At 45.9% G+C, this 23,027-nt stretch overlaps 1 protein-coding gene across 2 annotated transcripts in view; it reads right to left on the bottom strand.

Annotated features, from left to right (window-relative positions):
- The window catches only part of PDE4A (phosphodiesterase 4A), a 378,145-nt gene that overhangs the window by 245,616 nt on the left and 109,502 nt on the right, over positions 1-23,027 (bottom strand). The window contains exon 1 of one of the 2 annotated variants that reach the window (XM_083593228.1): positions 7,369-8,323. The exons of the other annotated variant lie outside the window; for it this stretch is intronic. Coding sequence (XP_083449354.1) covers positions 7,369-7,667 — 299 coding nt within the window. The 5' untranslated portion in view covers positions 7,668-8,323. Of the gene's footprint in view, positions 1-7,368; positions 8,324-23,027 lie in introns of those variants that run through there. 2 annotated transcript variants of the gene reach the window in all.

Raw genomic sequence — 23,027 nt, 5'->3', positions numbered from 1 at the left:
CCCTATGATAGCTTACCACTTTTTTCTGGTCTTCAAGTAAAAGCCTCCCTCCTCTACCCTTTTCCTCCATTTCCCTTTTCTTGTCTTTTTTCTTTTTAGTTTTCTTTAAGCTGATGACAGAAACACCCCCCCCCCCCCCGATTGATTGAGTTTACTTATATGCTGCTTCCCACAATGAGCTATGGTCAAAGTGGCTTACAGCAAACATTCCAAAACCTAGAAATACAGAACAAAGAATTACAAATATACAAAATACAGAACTTGTCGGTAAATTTAAAAAATGACAAATATCAGCAAACACGGAATAAATTCAATAATTACCAGGGGGTGCGAACACCCACGATCTAGGCTGAAGTACATAATATACCTGAAGGAGCATCTCTACCCCCATCCTTCAGCCCAGACACACTGAGGTCTACCTCTGAGGACCTTCTGGTGGTTTCCTCATGGCAGAAAGCGAAGGTATAGGGAACCAGGCAGAGGGCCCTCTTGGTAGTGGCACCCTCCCTGTGGAACACCCTCCCTGCAGATGTCAAGGAAGTAAAGAACTATGCAACTTTTAGAAGGCATCTGAAGGCAGCCCTCTATCAGGAAGTTTTTAATTTTTGACTTTTTACTATGTTTTTATGTTTTGCTGGAAGCTGCCCAGAGTGGCTGGGCAAACACAGACAAATGGGTGGGATATAAATTAAAAAATTGTTGTTGTTGTTAAGCAGAACAAGAGTCAACTGAAAACATTCTGGTACTGGACTTGCTGGACTCCAAGGAGCCTAGCTTACATACAGTTAAGAGTAAATGACATACAGCTGGCATATAGACTAGATAATGTACAGAGGAGGCTAACAGTAGCAAGAGGCAAACACTGGGGAGGGCAGTCTTCTGGAAGTACCTATACCTGCTACAGGTATTATTGCTCTTCTTTGAGAGAGAATAATTGTCTGAAATGTTCGATTTCAGAATGGCAGAGCAGGATAGGCTCTTTTGGGCACAATCCATGGGGAAATTCTCTGGAAGTGAACTGAATCTGTAAAATAGCCTGGAGAATTATTCCCTGTGTGAATCAACCTGAGGGGGTCTATTTGGATTTTCCAACTCGAGACCACCAAAATTTATTCAGCCAGTGCCCTTATCATAGATATTTCATGTTGCAATCAAGTCACCTCTGCCAAGGCCCCTTCAAGCCACAAAGTGCAATATTAATGACTAGTCAATGGGGTAACTAATCCCATGTCCCCCCAAGCAAAATTGCAGGCTGTGCAAAGTCCTCAAAGTGTCATAGAGAATGCTGCACCACAGGCAATATCAGCTAGGCCTACAAGATAGCTGATATTCTTTCTTTCCCCATAGGCCAACTGTATTAAAATAGCCTTCACCCATGCATGAATCATACTTTACATAACAATGCAATAAAAAGCATTGAAAAAAATCTTTCAACTGATCCTCACCAGAACAACTGCAATGCATTCAAGTCTTTCAGGACCTGAGTTTTCAAATATGATTGCTGAGGGGTCCTTTACCACAATCCAGTTCAAACCAACCTGCAGCCATGAATTCACCAAGTGGCCTTAGGCAAGCCACGGTTGATGATTGGCCCCTCATCTGCAAATGTAGAGGACAACACTGGCCTACCTTACAAGGTTGTTGCAATTATTGGTGAGGTAATTACACAATTTTGAACGCTTCAAGTGTGCTATACAAATGCTGCCAACTGCCCTTCCCTTCAGTGCTAGAACATCTGATTTGTGGGCAAGAAGGTTCCAGTTTCCATTCTTAACATCTCTAAGTAGGTCTGGGAAAGTCTCCTGGCCTGATCCACCGGACAGCTGCTACCAGCCAATGTGGACAGTGCTAAGCTGATTGTCTGACTTCATCTCAGGCAGACTCCTCTGTTCCCCCATCATTTCCCTCATATATCTTTGGATTCCAAGGGTGCTAATTGTCCTGTGATCGTCCGGTCATTTAATATTTCCCTTGTGTGCCAGTTTAACTCTCCGTTAGGTTGCATGGCTTGGAAGACTCTATATTACGCCCCAACAGCTGGGTACATTTGCACATGCAACAACTTAAGGTTTTTGTTGTTTTTTAAAAGAAAATGAATTAGGACACCATGAACTAAAGTTGTGTTGTGTAATTCAATCAATTGCAGAAATCACTTTAAAATGCCACACAGTAAGAGGGATGGCAGTTTGAGGGACACAACCAGCATTTTAACACTCAGGGGTTGTTGTTGGGGATGCCTTTTACACAAAGCCTGTTACACATCTGTTTCAATCAGTGTGTCCCGTTAGCAATGTTCACAGCTCAAGCTGTTAAGGAGAAGATTGCCACAAAGTGCCCAATTTGGGAATTCTGTCCTCTGAACTTTTAATGTATGAAGAAAGGACAGATTGAACACCATTCAGGGGCATAATGCTCTTCCAAAATTGTCTTTAAGGTGTTGGAGGTAGTTAAGGTGGGGGGGGGGGAGAGACATTAATCATAGGAAGAATTATTAATAAAGGGGAACTGGAGGTAATGTTCTCATTCCCACATACCCTACTATGCTTTGATTTGCTGCTGAAATCTCAGATGAATTTTACTTGAAAAGAAACTTTTGAGGCTTTTTAATTTTCTTTTACTCTCTCACAGCCATACATTTTAAAATGCCAGTGCTGCTCTATTACAACTAATGACTATCTGTGGGCAGTAGATGTCTGCTCTCAGCCAGCCCAAAGGCAGCCTATTTCAAAAGAATTTTTATTTCATTGTTTAAAATATATTGGATTACAAGAGCAAGCTGTCTCTGTTCCCTCAGATAGACAAGGGAAGCAGTAGCAGAATTGGACAACTCTACAAGATGCTAGAAGGAGAAGGCCTGAAGAGATACCAAGATGAATTGAAATGAGGAGACAATAGGGAAATTGTGTTTTAAAATTTTAATATCTTCAAACTTGCAAGATGTCAGTTCTAAGCAACGGTGGCCCAAATGCTATATTGTTCTACCTGTATGTACACATGCCTTAAAAGAAATTAAATTTGCCCAAGCAACCTAAATTCAACATCAAAAAAGCTGAATTTTGTGGTCTGTGTGAAAATTTGAATGACTTTTTATTTTGTATAGTGTAATCTAGTTTTGCTAATCATGGAGAAGAGCAAAGAGCTGTACTTAAACTCATCTGCCTAACCACTAGAAAATACCATATATTCAGCTTATCACCTACATAGTTAATGTTTCAAGGCATCGCCAACATGCTTTTAAACATCAGTTTGCAACCACAAGGACTACAAACTGATATGTGAAATGTAAGATTCTGTGTACAATAATCACACTCTGAAATTCTTTGTCTCTCTTTCTTTCTTTCCTTCCTTCCTTCCTTCCTTCCTTCCTTCCTTCCTTCCTTCCTCCTTCCTTCCTTCCTTCCTTTCGCACTCCTGCAAGTTAGACTATTCCCAGCTTCTCTAGTTATCCAATAATGGGAAATGAACTGGGTAACTTTAAGGGGACACAATTATTCATATCCACCTACTGGTTAGAAGACCATATTTGGTCTTCAATGGTTCCTCTATGAGTATACTGTATAGACCAAGTCTCCACCTTTAGAATACAGTACCTGCCTCATGCCACAGTAGTTGGCTAACAGGCCAATATATATCCGTGCTGTGCACCAGCTGGACAACAACCCCACTGTCCTTAGCTTATAGAAAGCAAAAAGCTACATATGACTAGTATTATTAATCAGAGACCATAATTCCCTGCTCCAAAGAGCTTAAATAATTTTTCAGCCCTGATGCAAGACATATCCACAACTGTTTGCACCACCTACCCAAGCATATGACTGGCATGAGCTTTGTACATTTTGCTAACTTATAAGCAGAAGGCAGCTCTCTGCAATGTGTCAAGGATAAGGAGGCTGAAGGACACCCCCCTCCCCATAAGTCAACCAGAACTCATGTTTGGATGCGATCTCCTGTGGCCATATGGCAGTGCTCTTACTTCATCAGCTCCCTCCCTCATCTTCTTCCAATTCTTCTCTCAGCTACATCTAGACATATGTCAGTGTCTTGTGCCAGCTGGAGCTCCCATGTTGGAGCTGCCCATCAGACAAAAGTGGAAGGCAAGGAAGCTTCACAACAAGAATTAGCACACAGGGGTTATACAGGCAGCCACCTCCTTCAAAGAAAGGCAAAGGTGCTTTCACTGCACACTTAAAAAGCTACTGGTAATGGCTGATGGGGAAGGACTGGCTGGAAAGCCAAGCAGGAGGAGGTGAGGACTCACGCTCTGGAAAGAGGCTGTTAGCAAATTACATAGGATTCCTTCCACACAGAAAACACAACTGATACCACGACTGAAGTTATTCTAGAGAGTGTCATTGGCCAATGAGGCAAGACAACAGACTAGAAGGTAGACTGCAATCATGTTAACATTCAACATCAGAGGGAGTCTGCAAGAACAGCTAAGCAATCTGCCTAGTGAGAAAATCATGCAATCCCTTTAAAGGCATGCTCAGCAGCATCTCTCAGAAAGAGTTTAGGACGAGTGACTCCTGCTGCAGTGGATGGGGCTGGAACTGATGAGCCTTGAGGTCCCATTACAGTTCTTGCTAATGTTACACGAGAGTGGGCCTTTTCTGTGGTGGCTCCCCGTTTGTGGAATGCTCTCCCCAGGGAGACTCACCTGGCACCTTCATTACATATCTTTAGGCGCCAGGCAAAAACGTTCTTCACCCATTCCGTTGGTTGATTAAACAATCTATGGCCTTCTAAATGTGTGGGTGGTGCGGTTTGTTATTATGTTCCGTAATTTGTGTTTTTACACTGTAAACTACTCTGTGATCTTCGGATAAAGGGTGATACAGTGGTACCTCTGGTTACTAACTTAATTTGTTCTGGAGGTCTGTTCTTAACCTGAAACCGTTCTTAACCTGAGGTACCACTTTAGCTAATGGGGCTTCCTGCTGCCACATGCTTTCTGTTCTCATCCTGAGGTAAAGTTCTTAACCTGGGGTACTACTTCTGGGTTAGCGGAGTCTGTAACCTGAAGTGTTTGTAACCCGAGGTACCACCTGTATATAAATTTAATAATAATTACTAAGAGTGAGCTGTGCAGAGGGTATGGATGACGGAAACCAGCTAACACTGAGCAGTTGAAGAGATGTGGACCCCTTCTCCTTCATCATTGAGTAGCACTCATCAGAAAACCTGCAGACCTTGAAGGAACAGACTAAGTGGCAGCAGCAGCCCATCTACTAATAGCAGTTTTCTCCCACCCAAGCTTGTGGTGAGCTACCAGGGGGCACCAGATCCCAATATAGATGTTTATTCAACCATCTTGTCCCTGATGTACATTTTCACTCACCCTTTCTTCCCTGGTGGGGAAGGGGGCACCATTTTGTGGTACACCTCCGGTGTCAAAATATCTTGCGTGGCCTTGACAACAGACTCCAGTTCCATCAGCTTACAGCTAATATGAATCACGCCAAGACTAGCACAGAGTTCCTCAAGCCTTTCCACACAGTTCCACCCGCTGAAGAACTCTTTAAAATGTCTGCCACAGGAACTAACATTTCTCAGAGGGGTCCAAGGCATATTTTGAAGCACCCAAACTAGGCATAGCTCCCGGAGCCTAACCTATAGGGGATGACCAGTGGGCTTAACTGGTTTGGTTTAGGGTTGCTGACTTTTCAAACAGCTACAGCAACTTGAGGGCAGGCAATTAGCAGACAATCGTGTTCACCTCCCTGATGAGTAAAGCTTTGCAGACTGAGTTGTGTAGACGAACATTACAAAACAGTGAAATTTGTGAGAGTAAGCTATGCTTCTCCGCTCCTGATCCACAGCCCTAATTTCAGTAGAGCCTGACATTTAACTTACTGTGGAGTAAGACTTGCGTGAATTTGGAAGAGCTCACATTTTACCACAAAATAAATAAAGACAACTTGTTCCATCAGATTTCAATTTCCTGAGAGCCTTCTCTCCCCACCCTCCTGTTCAGCCTGTTACAAAATGTTAATTGGATTTTAAAGGAAGCCACACATTGTGGGAGAAGGGCAGTTGCTGAACCAAAGAGGCCACAGACAACAATAATAGCAAAAAGCACGATTCAACGCTTTCTCTTCTAAAAACAGGAAGTTCGGAGGAAGGGACTAGGAGGGTCACAGATTGGTGCCCATTTGAACTTCCCCTATCAAGCCCAAAACAAAAACCTTCCACTACGTTCGGAAAGCAAGGAACTCAGCTGCCCATATGTTTACTGACAATTGGTGATTGTGGGGTGATGCCTTCAATGTCCCCCATCATCCCTAGCTCTTCCTAAAGAAGGGGTAAGGAGCCAGTGGGGTTCTGCGGGTGTTGTGGCGGCTCCAGCCAGCCCAGCAACAACCAGAGGACGAAAAGTCCTTTTCCCCCACTGTTGTTCTCAAGAGTGAGGCTGTAGGGTTTGCTCTTTTCTGCACATTGAGCCTCTCCCTTTACATACCTCTCTTACGCACGATACATGAACCGGGCGTGGAATTATTATTATTATTAATCAAAATAAAGAACAGGGTTATTTGGAAATGCCGGTTTCATGCCACAGAAACCAGTACTTGACTTGTATGAGACAGAAGGGAGCTGCTACTAATTCTCTTGAAGACAAGACACTATGAGGCATTATTTTTATTCTCATGAACTGTATGGATGAGAGCAAGAAAGTAGCTAAGGCTGTTGAGATTGCCAAAGGATAAACACAATTTTATACCTGCCTAGAGTTCAGGCCGTGTGCCAACTGCACAAACACAAGAAGTTTCTCTGTACTGAGCCAGCCCATTCCTGCGTTTGGATCAGTATTACCTATACTGACAGGCAGCAGCCCCTCAGGGTTTCAGGCAGGGATCTTTCCCCAAATCTACCCGCAGGTGCTGGGGTCTGAAGCTGAGACCTTCACTGAGATAAAGCCCATCCTTACTGGCGCTCTGTGCTGGGCAGGTTATAACTTTAGAAGACACTACTAAAGCAGAGCTCAGGTGGAGTTCAGTTTGCACCCGGGGAAGCTGTTAAATAAGGAGCGCGCCTCTAGGCATGTGCAAAGGGCCTCCTACCCACTTCTCTAACGAGCAGCTATCGTTTGCCCAGATGCAAACTGCTCCAGGCGATGGGCAACGCTAAGCCCCACGGATGGGCAAGATTGTTGAAATCAAGCACAAGCCTCAGGGCAACCAAAAGATCTGCGGAGCGGGTCAAGGGGGCGACGCCGTCAAAGCACGAAGGGGGCAAGAACCCGGAGCTGCGTAGAAAGCAGCAATCGGATGCGTTTCCCTCCGGTTGCAACAGTCCCCGGTTCCCCGCGCCAGGCGGCACTTGCCCCGCCGACCCCCGGACGCGCCCCCCACGCCCCCCTTCGGAGCCTACCGCTTGCCGGCGTGGCCGCCTCCGCCGCCGCTGGTGCTGGTGGTCCCGTGGAAAGACGACGGCCAGGACATGCGGCATTTCTTCAGCCCCGGCCGGTCGCTGGTGTCCATGGCGTCCGCCCTCTCGATCTGCCGGTGCGGGTGCCTCTCCGTGTCCGAGTAGCCGCGGTGCTTGATCTTGATGGGGGTCCGGGGCTGCCGCCAAAGGTGCTGCGGGGGCTTGAGGGTGGCCTGACCCTCCCGCGGCACGGGCAGCGACAGCGACAGGCTCTTCTTCGAGCAGGGCGGCGGCGGCTCCATCCTGCTGCTCCTCGCCGGCTTCGGACGGAGCTGCCCAGGCACACGAGCGGGCGGGCGGGTCGCGGGGTGGCCGCGGCTGAGGAGTTTGCGCGCCCGGGTCTCGGTCTCCGGCCAGCAACCCCAGTCGCCGCCCCTCGAGCGGGGAAGCGTCTCACAAACTCCGCCAAGAAGCCGCCGCGGCCATCCCAAGCGAGGCTTAGCGCGGAGGCAGCCGCCCAGGGCCCTTCGCGCCGGCTCCGGACGCCCCCTCCATGCTCCGCGGCTGCCGGAGGAGACTGGCGGCGCCTGCTGCCCGAACACGCACCGAGCTCAGCCCGCGCCGGGAGCCGACGGAGCGTCCCCGCTGCGCGCGTCTGAGGCGCCGCCGCCGCCGCCGCCGAGCGCCTCCGGAGGGAAGGAGGGAGTGCGCCGCCGGCGGGGCTGCGGGGAGGGAGGAACCAGCGGAGGCGGAGGGGACGCGCCGAGGGTCGCCGCCTTCACGGCATCCCCCGCTTGGCGAGGCGGCGGCGGCGCCACGAGACGGGCGTGGGCGGGCGTCTCCTTAGGCTCCCGCGGTTCCCCGAGGAAGGCTCCGCCTGCGCGGCAGCCGGCTCGCGCGCGGACTAAGTCGAAGCACGGAGCCCGAGCGGCGGCGGCGGAAGAGCCCCGCCTGCGGCTGCCCGCGCCCAAGACGCGCCAGTCTTCGCTGCTTTCTCCCGTCCAATGTAGAGCCGGCTGCCTTTCTCCTTACAGGTCCATCCCCCTCGACGTGCTTGAACAAGAGTGCCTCTGAGCGTGTACAGAAAGCCTTTTCCGTCAGCAAAGGCCTAAGGACAGTTAGCCTTACCGCGTCAAATCGGTAGTGGCAGTGTCGGATTTACCTATAAGCTAAACAAGCCATAGCTTAGGGCCTCACCATAGCTGTCAACCTTTTCCTTTTTTTAAGGGAAATTCCCTTATTCCGAATAGGATTCCTCGCAAGAAAGGGGAAAAGTTGACAGCTATGGGCCCCACTCTGTTGGCCCCCCCCCCCCAAATTCACTATTAATATACTTCTTGTGTTTCACTTCTACAATGACTGATAAAATACATATTTTGTTATGTGCAAATGGCTTTAGATACCTATTAGGTCCATAAAGCATATATTCAACACAAAAAAAGCCACAATTTGTTGTTAACAAAGGACAGCTGGGGGGGGGGGGGAGCTGGGCACCACTTGGTCTTCCTCTTCCATTCTGCAACACACACACACCCAAAAGCGTAGCCACCAACAAAAGCCCGTTGGGACTGAAAGAGTTGGTTAACTAAGTGGAACCTCCATGTTCAGGAGTAGTATACCTTTGAATCTAGCATGCTTGGGACAAACAGTGGAGGAATACTGGTGCCCTCATGCTTAGGTATTATCATATATTGGGTGCTCCGCAGGCACCTGTTGGATCTAATCCCGAATTGTTGTCTCCATCAAGGCAATTAGGCCTCCCTTCCTTTTGGGTCCACATTTGACCTGGAGCTTCCTTCGCATGGCTGTCTCTCTGTCAGTCTTAACCCTCAGAAATGAGGGGTAAGGATTTCAACAGAACTCCCAGACCTCCTTCACCTCCAAGTCTCAGTGAGACGCAAAAAGATTTCCTGCTTTGGGGTAAAGCAGGCGGAGCATAAAGGTGTTCTCCTGCGTAGGGGGCGACAGAGGGTGAGAGGCCACCCTGGGAGAAGTAAATAACAAAACTCTTCCTAGCGTGAGGGGTGGCCCACAAAAAACATATTCTTTTAAAGTGTGGGGTGTGGGGGTAGCTCCCAACACATAGAAAAAGGGCATATGGAATAAAGGCCTTCTTGGTGGCTGCCCCCAAGATTCTGGAGCTCACTCCTTCCTTGCTGTCCTTCTTGCCCCAACAGGGTTTGGAACTGACTGCTTTTAAAACTTGACATGCTGTTTTTATTGTACTCATCTGTATGTTTTTTAATAGATATATAGTTTTGATCATATTAATGTTTAATTATTTTCCCCACCCATGTTTTCAGCTGTTCTTATTTTATCTGTAAGTCACCTTGAGTTTCTGTCAGGGAAAAATGCAGAGTATAAATAATAATAATAATAATAATAATAATAATAATAATAATAATAATAATAATGAGAAAGAAGGTAGGCTGAGCCATTTGCTCTATTTTTCTGTGTGTGTGGAGCTGTTGTTTCAAGTACAGGAATATTCAACTGACTCCCTTGTTACACATGTGCAGCAGTCCAGGAAAAACAAAAAGCTTTATCACTTGATTCTGTTGATGTTATGAAGTGGTCCTCAACACATGCAGGAATTAATTGATCTTAGCAGCCTATAAACCAGAGCAGGGCCTTCCCAAGACATTTTAGCATCTGAGGCAAAGCACAAAATGGCACACATACCCTCCCTGCCAGGGAGGAAGGGGTGAGTGAAGAAGTACCATCAGGAACAAGCAGGGAATAAATACTGACATTGGGATCTTCTGCCTCTCAGGATCCTGCCACCTGAGGTGGTCACCTGACCTTGCCTCATGGGTGGGCCCTGAACCAGGAGCATTTGGGTCCAAATGTGTCCTTCCAGCTTTTGTTGCTGTGACCCAGTTGCTGGGATTCAGTGCTGCTTTTGCTGTGCCACCTTCAGTGCTCTGGTGTGCAAGCAGAGAAAAGGTTCAGGGATACTGCCAAAATAGTACCAGTCTATAAGGCAGGGCAGCTGCGAGTGGCCAGAGACAGCCTTTGGCACAGAAGCTGCGTGGTGATCAAATAATGTCATTATTGAGCAATAAAGTGGCTATTAATAGCACGGTGGCATCGCCCCCTCCTTCCTTGTAAATAGTTTATATTGGCAGTGGTGATCCGTGTCTCTTGCAGGATCAGATAGGAGAAAAGGAAAGGTTAATGGCGACCTGTGTACACCAGCATAACTGGGGTGGCATTCTCCAGCCAGAGATATTTCAGTGGAAAATCCAAAATGGGAGCCCTCCTCTTCTTAGCATACTGGAAAGCTCTCCTTCACAACCCTCATTGAAACATATGAGAGCTATCTGTGAACAATATTGTGTTCCTTCTAAACCATGGGTAGACAAACTAAGGCCCGGAGGCCAGATGCAGCCCAATCGCCTTCTCAATCCAGCCCACGGACAGTCCAGGAGTCAGTATGTTTTTAAATGAGTAGAATGTGTCCTTTTATTTAAAATGCACCTCTGGGTTATTTGTGGGGCATAGGAATTTGTTCATTCCCCCCCCCCCAAAAAAAAAATATAGTCCGGCCTCCCACAAGGTCTGAGGGACAGTGGACCAGCCCCCTGCTGAAAAAGTTTGCTGACCCCTGTAATCTAAACTCTTTCCATGGTTCAGCTCGGTCAGTCTCCCACATAAGGATTGTCCTTCTTATTCATATCAGAATCTATCTAATCTAGCATTTGGTTTCCAACAATGGTCCAACAGACTTCTGCTGCAGGAAGCCCACAGAGTAGGAGAGCAAGAGTCCTCCCCGGTTGTTTGTCCTCAGCGCTTGGTGTTCAGAGGTACACTACTTCTGAACATGGAGGTTCCATTTAACTATAATTAATCCTCTTCCACTCTTGAAAATGAGTAAAATGGGCCACCTGCTTTGGGCCACCACAGCTACAGTAAGGCCACGTATGAGCTATCCTGGCTGCACATTTAATCCAAGCGAGAAACAGGGTATGGCCCTCCTGAATTCTGCAGGGGAGAGGTCAAATCCAGAGGTCTTGCCCTGTCTATTCCCATGAGACCAGGGCCCTACAGGATTTAACTTCCTTCCGCAGGGCCTGTAAGACAGAGCTATTCCACCTGGCTATCAATTTGAACTTCAGGCTAAGTTCAATTTGAACTTCTTTCCCCTTCCTTCCCTCCCCTTCCCCGTTTTATGAAGATTACCCACTCTGGGATCCCACAGCTAATTCTCGCTTGGCCTCGTTGCTGGCCCAAATAGGACTAATTTAGCCAACTAGCCCTGGTGATCATCTAATGTTTATTGGATGGATTTTCCCCCTAAATTGATTTCTGAATTCTTAATTTATTGTTATTCATGTTCTATACTGTATTTTCAGCTGTTTTTTGTTGCATCAATTAAGTGTTTTAAATTTGTTGTTAGCTGCCCTGAGCCCTGTTTTCTGAACCGGGAAGGGCGGGGTATAAATAAAAAATAATAATAATAATTATTATTATTATTATTATTATTAGTATTATTAGTATTATTAGTATTATTATTAGTATTAGTATTATTATTCCTTCATAGACTTGGGAGCAAATTATTCCTGCATTGCAGAGGTTTGGACTAGATGACCCTTGGTGTCCCTTCCAATGCTACAATTCTATGATACAGTCTCATCAAAACAGGTTTATTGCCCACTCTCCCAAGACAACTTCACTCCCAAGACAACTTCACATACACACATGGCTTCACTTTAAATCAATTTTTGCTCAAGAGGATCCCACGCAGGGAATCAAGCATTACATGGTAAGGTGACAGCAGAAATTGTTCCAGGATGTGATTTAGCTATTTCTGTCCCTCCAGATAAAAATAGACGTCTAGAGGATACTTTTGTTCAACATATTTCATGTGCCTTGAGAATCTACATGTTTAAAGCCTCCAGAATAAGAGGAAACAAGCTCAAAGTAGACTCAGAAGGAGGGATAAAGAAGAGGAAGAGAAGGAGACAGAAGAAGGATGTGGTTCACAAGTCCAAAACATTTCCCTGCATGAAGTGCTTGTAGGATGGGAGAGGTACAGAGCCTAAAGTGCTTCTGAGCTTGTGCGGAGTACTGCCCTCTCTTTCTTGCTTTCCTCAAGACCTGTTACCTTTGAAACTGGGAGTGGGGGCTTTAGGCCCTCTCCCCTACTCCCGTTGAGTAGTTAAGATGAAGTCACAATTGAGAGGGCATCTTCATCTCTTTTGAAGTCCATTTTGATACTGTCCATCTGCCTAGAAACTCCTTTCTTTTCTTTTTACACGCCTTGAATGTTTTGTGGTTTGGGGTGGACCCACCCCTAGATTGAATGATTTTTGTTGACAATGATGCATTTTAGGTTAATGGGCAAAAAAGGCCACAACTTTATTGGTTAAAGAATGTGAGTTGTATTGGCTTAGGCATTGGAAACCACACGACTATATCTGACTGCTGCCCGTCTGCAGGAGTCTTGGAAATGTTAACCACCAGTAGGGGGAGCCCTGCTGATGCACATCAACTAGGGACTCCCCCAGGGTCACCGCTAGGGGTCGTGCCATGGCCCTAGCCCCCTGTCTGGGGCTTCAGACAGAGAACCCCTCCTGAAGAACCTTAGCCCTCGTTTCTGCCCCTTCCTCAGCTACTTGCCCAATTCTCCAGTGCCAACCTCAGAGCCTTCTTGGATATTTCTCAGAACCCAGTGAAAAGCCAAATGGGGCTTCCTTCGTGCACCCAGAATGGCTCCCAGAGAGGGAGGTTGGAGACAGGAAAAGGCAGCCCACTTGGAACCTGGTGCCAGTTTCATACAGATGGACCATTGCTCCATTTACCTCCTGTGGCTAATAGGTGACGCTCCACATGCTGTCGGACTACAACACCCACCAGCTCTGGCAGCACAGCCAAAGGTCAGGGATGATGGGACTTGTAGTCCAGCCACATCTGGAGGGCACAGCACTGGCTACCCCGGTCTATGCTGACTAGCCAGTTGCTCTGCAGGGTTTCAGGTAGGGGGCTTCCCCCAGCCCTACATGAAGACACCAGGGACTGACCCTGGGACCTTTCGTATGCTATGAATGTACACAACAACATGGCCACAACTTTTGTTGTTGTTGTTGTTTAGTCATGTCTGACTCTTCGTGACCCCATGGACCACAGCACGCCAGGCACTCCTGTCTTCCACTGCCTCCTGCAGTTTGGTCAGACTCATGCTGGTAGCTTTGAGAACACTGTCCAACCATCTCGTCCTCTGTTGTCCCCTTCTCCTTGTGCCGTCCATCTTTCCCAACATCAGGGTCTTTTCCAGGGAGTCTTCTCTTCCCCTGAGGTGGCCAAAGTATTGGAGACTCAGCTTCTGGATCTGTCCTTCCAGTGAGCACTCAGGGCTGATTTCCTTCAGAATGGAGAGGTTTGATCTTCTTGCAGTCCAGGGGACTCTCAAGAGTCTCCTCCAGCACCATAATTCAAAAGCATCAATTCTTTGGCAATCAGCCTTCTTTATGGTCCAGCTCTCACTTCTTCAAAAGCCCCAAACACCCAGTAACTTCTGTCATTGATAGGCAGGTATTTCAGATGAGGGCAGCACACTGACGCACACAACCACACACACACACCCCTGACAAGTGTACTCTTCTGACTAGAGTTGCTTGCACTTTTCTTCATTCCTTCAGTGGAATATAACACGGGCTGCACCCTGAGTCATCTGGCTGCCTGTCCTGCGTAAGGGATGGCCAGCCTTACTAACAGGATCTGATGCCAGCATTTTGAATTTCTGAGCAAAAGAAAGGCAAACACCTCAAGGCTGAAACGAGATGCCACCGGTGTCTCGACTTTGCTAGTCAAAGGGTCTGAAGCTTCAGGCTGCAACCTGTTAATAAAAACGTATTTGCAAGGAAGCGGCGAGCAGCACGCAGGCTGCTTGCCAGCTACAGAAGCATCTGCACATTGACTGCTCTGCAGGAGCCTAATTTTAAACTGGGCGATTTCTTCTCAATGAAGCAAAACAGAATGCCCACCCTTTGATCATGTGCCTTGGCAAAGAGTTGCCAAATCCCATTCTGCTCAAAAGCAATTTTGCTTCCCATATGCTCCCCCTCGCAGTACTGTACGTATCTGCTGTCGTCAGAGAAGGTGCCTAGAGAGGGAAAGAAGCACTGGCAGCGGTGCTTGGAAACTCAGAGAAACCTACAGCCCATCCAGAAAACCATGTGCTGTACAAAGCCAGAAAGGCAGGGCGGGGGGGAAACCCTCAAGTCAATTGAGCAGGTGCAGTCAAAAGGGGCGGAGGCAGCCAGTTACAGACCTCTCTCTTCTCTGACTGCAGGTCATGTCTGAGAGTTTTAAGAACGTGCTTGATTCAGTTCAGGTTTTGCTCTCTCAGATTTTTACATGATCAAATTGTATTTGACTTCTTCATTATTTATGTATTTCCACTTTACTGTTTATATATTTGGAAATTTTTGGAGTGCTTTAAAAGTTGTCAGAAGGGACGCGGGTGGCGCTGTGGTCTAAACCACAGAGCTTAAGGCTTGCCGATCAGAAGGTCGGCGGTTCGAATCCCCGCAACAGGGTGAGCTCCCATTGCTCGGTCCCTGCTCCTGCCAACCTAGCAGTTCGAAAGCACGTCAAGTACAAGTAGATAAATAGGTACCGCTCCAGCAGTAAGGTAAACAGATTTCTGTGCACTGCTCTGGTTCACCAGAAGCGCCTTAGTCATGCTGGCCACATGACCCGGAAGCTGTCTGTGGACAAACGGCGGCTCCCTCTTCCAGTAAAGCGAGATGAGCACCGAAACCCCAGAGTCGTCCGCAACTGGACCTAATGGTCAGGGGTTCCTTTACCTTTAAAAGGTGTCAGAGGTCTGTGGCTAGTAAATCTGCTGATGACTGAAGCTCAGCGTATAGTTTGCTGAGGATTTTAAATCCCAAGCAAACAACTTTTTTCTTTTCTTTTTTTAAATAATATTATTGAAGTTTCAAAAAATTACAAAAATAAAAGAAAATAAAACAAAAAAATACAAAATACAGAAAACTAAAAACAATTAAAGACAGATCAATTTTTCCATGTCTTATCTTTCATTTGCTTGTTTCCTTGACCTCCTCACACCTCCCTTTTTTGTGTTCTAGTTCAGTTAGTTAATTCAGCAAATCCTTTCCATCTTTGTTTTTATCTTAATAATTTATCTTAATATATTGTAACTTTACATTCTCACCTGTTAACAATCCATTGTTACATACTCCTCTGTAACATTACTGCTAAAACCACATAACTTCATTCCAGCATCCTTCTAACATTCCTTAATTTTACAATGTTTCTGTAGATAGTCTTTAAATTTCTGCCAACCTTCTTCTACCGACTCTTCTCCCTGGTCTCGGATTCTGCCAGTCATTTCCGCCAGTTCCATGTAATCCATCACCTTCATCTGCCATTCTTCCTGGGTGGGTAAATCTTGTGTCTTCCAATACTTTGCGATGAGTATTCTTACTGCTGCTGTAGCATACATAAAGAAAATTCTATCCTTCTTTAACACCGATTGGCCGACCATGCCCAGGAGAAAGGCCTCTGGTTTCTTCAAAAAGGTATATTTAAATACCTTTTTCATTTCGTTATAGATCATCTCCCAGAAAGCCTTAATCCTTGGGCACGTCCACCAAAGGTGAAAGAATGTACCTTCAGTCTCTTTACATTTCCAGCATTTATTATCAGGCAAATGATATATTTTTGCAAGCTTGACTGGTGTGATGTACCACCTGTATATCATTTTCATAATATTCTCTCTTAAGGCATTACATGCCGTAAACTTCATACCTGTGGTCCATAACTGTTCCCAGTCAGCCAACATAATGTTGTGTCCAACATCTTGTGCCCATTTGATCATAGCAGATTTCACCGTTTCATCCTGAGTATTCCATTTCAGCAGCAGATTATACATCCTTGACAGGGTCTTAGTTTTGGGATCTAACAGTTCTGTTTCCAATTTTGATTTTTCCACCTTGGAAAAACCAAGCAAACAACTTTTCTCTTTCCCAATGCCAGCAGTCTTCCTTCATCTGATAATGCCATTTGTCACTTATTCACAATTTTTTATGGGGTGTACAGGACAAAGCTGATGCATTTCTACTTCCTGTTCAGTTCAATGGGCCTTATTCCCAAGTGACTGCATCTTGGACTACAGTATCAGCATGAAAGGGCTTTCACAGTAGGCATGTTGTTGTTTAGTCGTGTCCTACTCTTTGTGACCCCATGGACCAGAGCACGCCAGGCACTCCTGTCTTCCACTGCCTCCCACAGTTTGGTCAAACTCATGCTGGTAGCTTTGAGAACACTATCCAACCATCTCGTCCTCTGTCGTTCCCCTTCTCCTTGTGCCCTCCATCTTTCCCAACATCAGGGTCTTTTCCAGGGAGTCTTCTCTTCTCACAAGGTGGCCAAAGTATTGGAGCGTCATCTTCAGGATCTGTCCTTCCAGGGAGCACTCAGGGCTGATTTTCTTAAGAATGGATAGGTTTGATCTTCTTTCCGTCCATAGGACTCTCAAGAGTCTCCTCCAGCACCATAATTCAAAAGCATCAATTCTTTGGCGATCAGCCTTCTTTATGGTCCAGCTCTCACTTCCATGTATCACTACTGGGAAACCCATAGCTTTTACTATACGGACCTTTGTTGGCAAGGTGATTCTCTACTTTTTAAGATGCTGTAGGGCTAGGGAGGCATATGAATCATTAAAGGAGCCCCATGAGGAGACTGGTCATTGGTATTCCCACTGGAATGACTTAATCAAAGGATACGCCAAATATTCAGAACTAATTCCAGATTTGAACCCAGATCCAAATCCTACACTACAGTGGTACCTCGGGTTAAGAACTTAATTCGTTCTGGAGGTCCGTTCTTAACCTGAAACTGTTCTTAACCTGAAGCACCACTTTAGCTAATGGGGCCTCCCGCTGCTGCTGCCACTGCACAATTTCTGTTCTCATCCTGAAGCAAAGTTCTTAACCCGAGGTACTATTTCTGGGTTAGCAGAGTCTGTAACCTGAAGCATATGTAACCTGAAGCGTCTGCAATCCGAGGTACCACTGTAGATGGTCTTGCAAAGAAGGAAACGCTATCTAATGCTTAATGCAAGGTTCCCTGAACCCACCTGCCTGCTCACCAGCTGCAAGTATCTTTTCACCTTCTGACAAGGACCATATTGCCTGTCAGTAAAAGCCATTTTGGGGGATTGGGAGATAAGCCTTCTTTCTTTTCCTGTGTTCCCCATGGAGGAAAATATGGGTGGTTGATTTAACTCATTGCCTAAAACACTGAAAGTTCAAGGTGAATTCATTTGCAGAAATCGCTTAGAATTTTGCCTGAACATTTTGCCTCACATTTCCTTCCAGGAAGCCTAGAAACTTACTTTAAAAATATTTTTAAAGTAAGCTCAGACTCCAGGCCCCCCATTGGTTGTAGACCGGGTACAACAGTGTTTTCTGTAATCACTTCACAGTTCTGTTGGCAGTGACCACAAATAATGGCTAGTAAGTCAAGCCCAAAATTTTCAGTCTCTGCGCTTAATGTTTCACCATTTATACTGGAAACCTGTTACCCAAGAGACAGCTTTATATGGTAGTCTTACCCAGGACACTGTATATATTAGAAAAATAAAATTCTACATTACACTAAGGGGGGAAAATGGAACTCTGCAAACTGTATAAATTATACAAAGTTAAGTGAGCAGGTATTCTAATTTTCTCTTTGCACAATTCTAGATGTGCTAGGAGGAGGAACTCTGCAAGGTACTGTAGGCCAGCCTCCAAAGCTGGAGCTCTTGTTCAGCCTCCTCTTTAGCACTTCAGCTAGTAACACAATCACACTTCCACACACACATATTCCCTGCTTGAAACATGCTTTTAACAAAACAATGAAATTCAAGGTTATCAGAAACCTGAATCTTGCACCCCACACTTCTGCTACACCTGTGCAGAATGACAACACTTGCACACACAAACATCTGAAACTTGAAACTTCTTTAAAAGGTAAAGGTAAAGGGACCCCTGACAATTAAGTCCAGTCACAAACGACTCTGGGGTTGCAGCGCTCATCTCGCTTTACAGGCCGAGGGAGCCGGCGTTTGTCCACTTCTGCAGAGTTTTCCAGGTCATGTGGCCAGCATGACTAAGCCGCTTCTGGTGAAACCAGAGCAGCGCACGGAAACGCCGTTTACCTTCCCGCCGGAGTGGTATCTATTTATCTACTCACACTTTGACGTGCTTTTGAATGCTAGGTTGGCAGGAGCTGGGACCGAACAACGGGAGCTCACCCCATCGCAGGGATTCGAACCGCTGACCTTTTGATCGGCAAGCCCAAGCGGCACAGTGGTTTAACCCACAGCGCCACCCGCTAAACTTCTTTAGGTGGTCCCAATTTCCAAAAACTTTCCAGAGAGTTCCATTTCTCAGGTAATCACTGGCTTAAGTCTAAGGCATTGGGTACCTCACTGCCTCTTAACTTTTGTCTTCCATGGTAAAATACAACTCTTAGCTGTTAAGCAACACCAGAACCAATGGAATATGTCAACTGTCAATAGTCCCCATGAATTATTTTGATAAACAGGCAATGTAATGGAGAAGAGGTTAGAACAGAAAACAGCTGGAATAGATGCAGAGAAGCTTTAGGCAGGTGGCTTGAGCAGAGACTAAATAACTTTCCTGGAAAAAAAAGCAGAGGGAGGTCTCTTTGATGCATCACAGATGATGGAATAAATTTCAGCTGCTGAGGACCAAAGCCAAGTAAGAGTGGAAAGGCAGCACAAATAGCTCGAAAAATATGTTTTATTGTATTATTTTTTAAGGTGGGGATTAGTCATCGAGGCAACTCTCCAAAAGGAAAATGCACATTCACCAGCCTTTGACATATTCTGCAAACAGTGTGGAGTTGAATATCTGTTTTGAAGAACAGAATCTCTCTGTGTGAGGTGTGCCCGGCGCCAGCACCACTCCTCCTCCTAACAAAACACAGGGATTGACACTGGTATATACAAGATCCACTCAGAAAAGCACAGATTATAACTGAACAAAAACTAGGCTGTACATACAGACATCAGAAGAATAATAGAACTGGAGAATTTGTAGGGACCACCAGGGTCATCGAGTCCTGCAATGAAGGAATCTCAGCTAAAGCATCCACAACAGATGCTCATCCAACCTCTGCTTCAAAACCTCCAAGGAAGGAGAGTCCACTGCCTCTTGTGGGAGTCTGTTCCACTGCCAAACAGCTCTTACTCTCAGACAGTTCTTCCTGATATTTAGCTGGAATCTCTTATTGTAGCTTGAATCCATTGGTTCGGGTCTTATGCTCAGGAGCAAGAGAGAAAAAGCTTGCTCCATCCTCCATATGACAGCCTTTTAGATAGTTGGAGAGGATGACCATATCTCTTCTCAGCCTCCCTTTTCCAGGCTAAACATATCCAGCTCCTTCAACCTTTCCTAATAAGGCTTGGTTTCCACACCCTTGATCATCTTGGTTGCCCTCCTCTGCACACCTTCCAGCTTGTCAACATCCTTCTTAAATTGTGGTGCCCAGAACTGGACATGGTATTCCAGGTGTGGTTTGACCAAGGCAGAAAAGAGTGGGTACTATTACTTCCCTTGATCTGAACAGTATATAGTATGTAGGTGCAGGGCTGGTTCATTAATGAGAGATTTCAGGATGGAGATGGCAAAAATGAAAATCTACTTGGATTGCTTTTAAAAGGAAAGAGTCTGGCAGAACAGTGGTGTTATTACTTCCCTTGAAGTAATAGATTTCTAGAATAGCATTAGCTTTTTTTGCTGCTACATTGCACTGTTGACTCTCGTTAAGCTTGTTGTCCACTAAGACCCCAAGATCTTTTTCACATGTTCTACTAGTATGCCAGATGTCCCCCATCTTATATTTGTGCAGCTGGTTCTTCCTGAAGAAGTGCAGAACATTGCATTTGCTCCTATTGAAATTCATTTTGTTAATTTGGGCCCAGTTCTCCTATCTGTGAGGGTCATCTTGAATCTCAAATCTGTCTTCTGCAGCATTAGCTACTCCTCCCAGTTTGGAGTCATCTGTAAATTTGATCAGCATCCCCTCATTCCTTCATCCAAGTCATTTATAAAGACACTGAACAACAACGGGCACAGGACGAAACCCTGTAGCATCCCACTTGTCCCTTTTTCCAGGATGATGAAGAACTATTAATTAGCACTCTTTGGGCTCTGTCAGTCAACCAGCTACTAATCCTCCTAACAGTAACCTCATTTAGCCCAAATTTTGCCAGCATATCACAGGCATATCACGGGGGACTTTGTCCAAAGCCTTTTTGAAATCAAGATACACTAGTATGTCCGTAGCATTCCCCTGATCCACGAAGCTTGTAACTCCATCAAAAAAAAGAAATGAGATTTGTCTGACATGACTTGCTTTTGAAAAAAAAATCATACTGTGTAATCACAGCATATTTTCTAAGTGCTCACAGACCAGCTGTTGGATTATCTATTCTAGGACCTTTCCTGGTAACAAGCTCACTGGTCGGTAGTTGCCTAGGCCTCCTTTTTTCTCCTTTTTTAAGATGGGTTCTCCAGGCTGCAGGAATGTCACTTGTTCTCCAGGAATTTTCAAAGATTATAGTAATGGTAAAGGATCCCGGACAATTAAGTCCAGTCGAATTTGACTATGGGGTGTGGTGTTCATCTCCGCTTTCAGGCTGAGGGAGCTGGTGTTTGTCTGTAAACAGCTTTTCTGGAGTCATGTGGCCAGCATGACTAAACCGCTACTGGCACAATGGAACACCATGACGGAAGCCAGAGCGCACAGAAACACTGTTTACCTGGCACAATTGTACGTAGTGAGAAGGGGAAATAATTTGACTTGCTATAAGGGAGCTTCCTGTGTCCCCAGAAATAAGGAAAATGTTTTTTTTTCTGGATTCCCATTGGTTATAGATGGTGTATCACTGTACAGCCTGGGCAATGAGAGCCAGAAGATTTAAAAATTGGGTCATGGGCATGGGAGAAAACAAAGAACACTTCCTTATATAGGCCCAGGACTCCATTGAGATGGATATTCATTAATTTGTTAATCCTCTTTTTAGAAAGAGAACACCATCTTTCTAAAAGCGCAAGTACACAATGCACGGCTCTTAATATAGCACTGGCAGCCCTGACGCACACATGTCACAGCCCCAAGGCAGCTTGCTTATGCGCTCACTTCCCTCTCCAATCCTCGTCCAATCTGGGCTTCATGCATGGCCTCTAAGCCCAGTGGCAGGAGGGTTATCTGAAGCCACTTGTGCCATTTGGTACAGGTAACACAATCCTGGCAAAGCAAGGATCAGGGCAGAGAGGCCATACAGCTTCAGGCATAAATGCCATCAGTTTCAATATCTAGAAAAGAGGTAACTGCTGACTATATCCAATATTTGCACGGTCTAATAGAACTTCCCTGCTTATAAATGAGTTCCTCTGGCAGCTGCCATTCAGAAATCACCTCCCAGTGAATAAATAAATAACAGGACTTATAATAATAATAATAATAATAAATTTTATTTATATCCCGCCCTCCCCAGCCGAAGCTGGGCTCAGGGCGGCTAACAACAATAAAACAATACAAAAGTACAACACAAACAACGCTCTAAAATCATTCATTATAAAAATCATTAATTATAAAATTAATTAAGTTCAAGCCACTGGCCACTATTGGGCCAGAGCTCCGCGAAGATTGCCGAGGGAGGGAGTCAGGCTGTGCCCTGGCCAAAGGCCTGGCGGAACAGCTCTGTCTTGCAGGCCCTGCGGAAAGATGTCAAGTCCTGCAGGGCCCTAGTCTCTTGTGACAGAGTGTTCCACCAGGTCGGAGCCACAGCCGAAAAAGCCCTGGCTCTAGTTGAGGCCAGCCTAACTTCTCTGTGGCCTGGGACCTTCAAGATATTTTTATTTGAAGACCGTAAGTTTCTCTGTGGGGCATACCAGGAGAGGCGGTCCCGTAGTGTCTGTCAGGGAAGAGGGCAGGGATCCTGGAATGGATTTTGACGACTAGCTGCATTCCAGCAATGCTGAGCCCCAGCACCTGTTTTTCAGTGCCAGCCTTGAAAGAGGTGGAAATAATTGTGAGAACTCTCCAATTATGTGGTAAAATGCAGATTTTTTCAGGGAAAGCACCAGGACAAAAACCGCTCAGAAACAGAGCTTTAAAGCCCAGTCCTAAGCCTAGAAACATTGTACAAAAGGAAGTGTGGCTAAGCCATTACAGAAGTCTAAGGTGAAATGTGCAGGCCACATGCAACCCATCTGCCCAATGAGCAAAGCTGCTTCTGTCTTCCATTGGAGCCGAAGACCGTAAAAGTACTGGGACGATTGAGAAGCACTTAGCCTGTGTGAAAATATCACCTTTTCCCAACATTATTCACCACCACTGTCTCCCCTGAGGGCTTCCTTTTATTTCTGCCTGAATTCGACACATGAGTGAATCTACCTAGTTAATAATCACATTATGTGTGAGATAATATCAGAAAGAAAGGGAAAAACCCCACAAACCAATCAGATTTGGCCAGCGGCGTAGCGTGGGTTGTCAGCACCCGGGGCAAGGCAAGTAATTTGCGCCCCCTAACCCGCCGCCGCTGCCAGCTGCTTCTTACTGCTGCCTGGTCTGGTCTGGTGTGGTTCTCTCCCGCGCTCAGCGCTGCGCTG

The sequence above is a fragment of the Podarcis filfolensis genome (assembly GCF_964270895.1).
Source record: "Podarcis filfolensis genome assembly, chromosome: 17".
Classification (NCBI taxonomy): domain Eukaryota; kingdom Metazoa; phylum Chordata; class Lepidosauria; order Squamata; family Lacertidae; genus Podarcis; species Podarcis filfolensis.
This window is presented reverse-complemented; position numbering and strand designations above follow the sequence as displayed.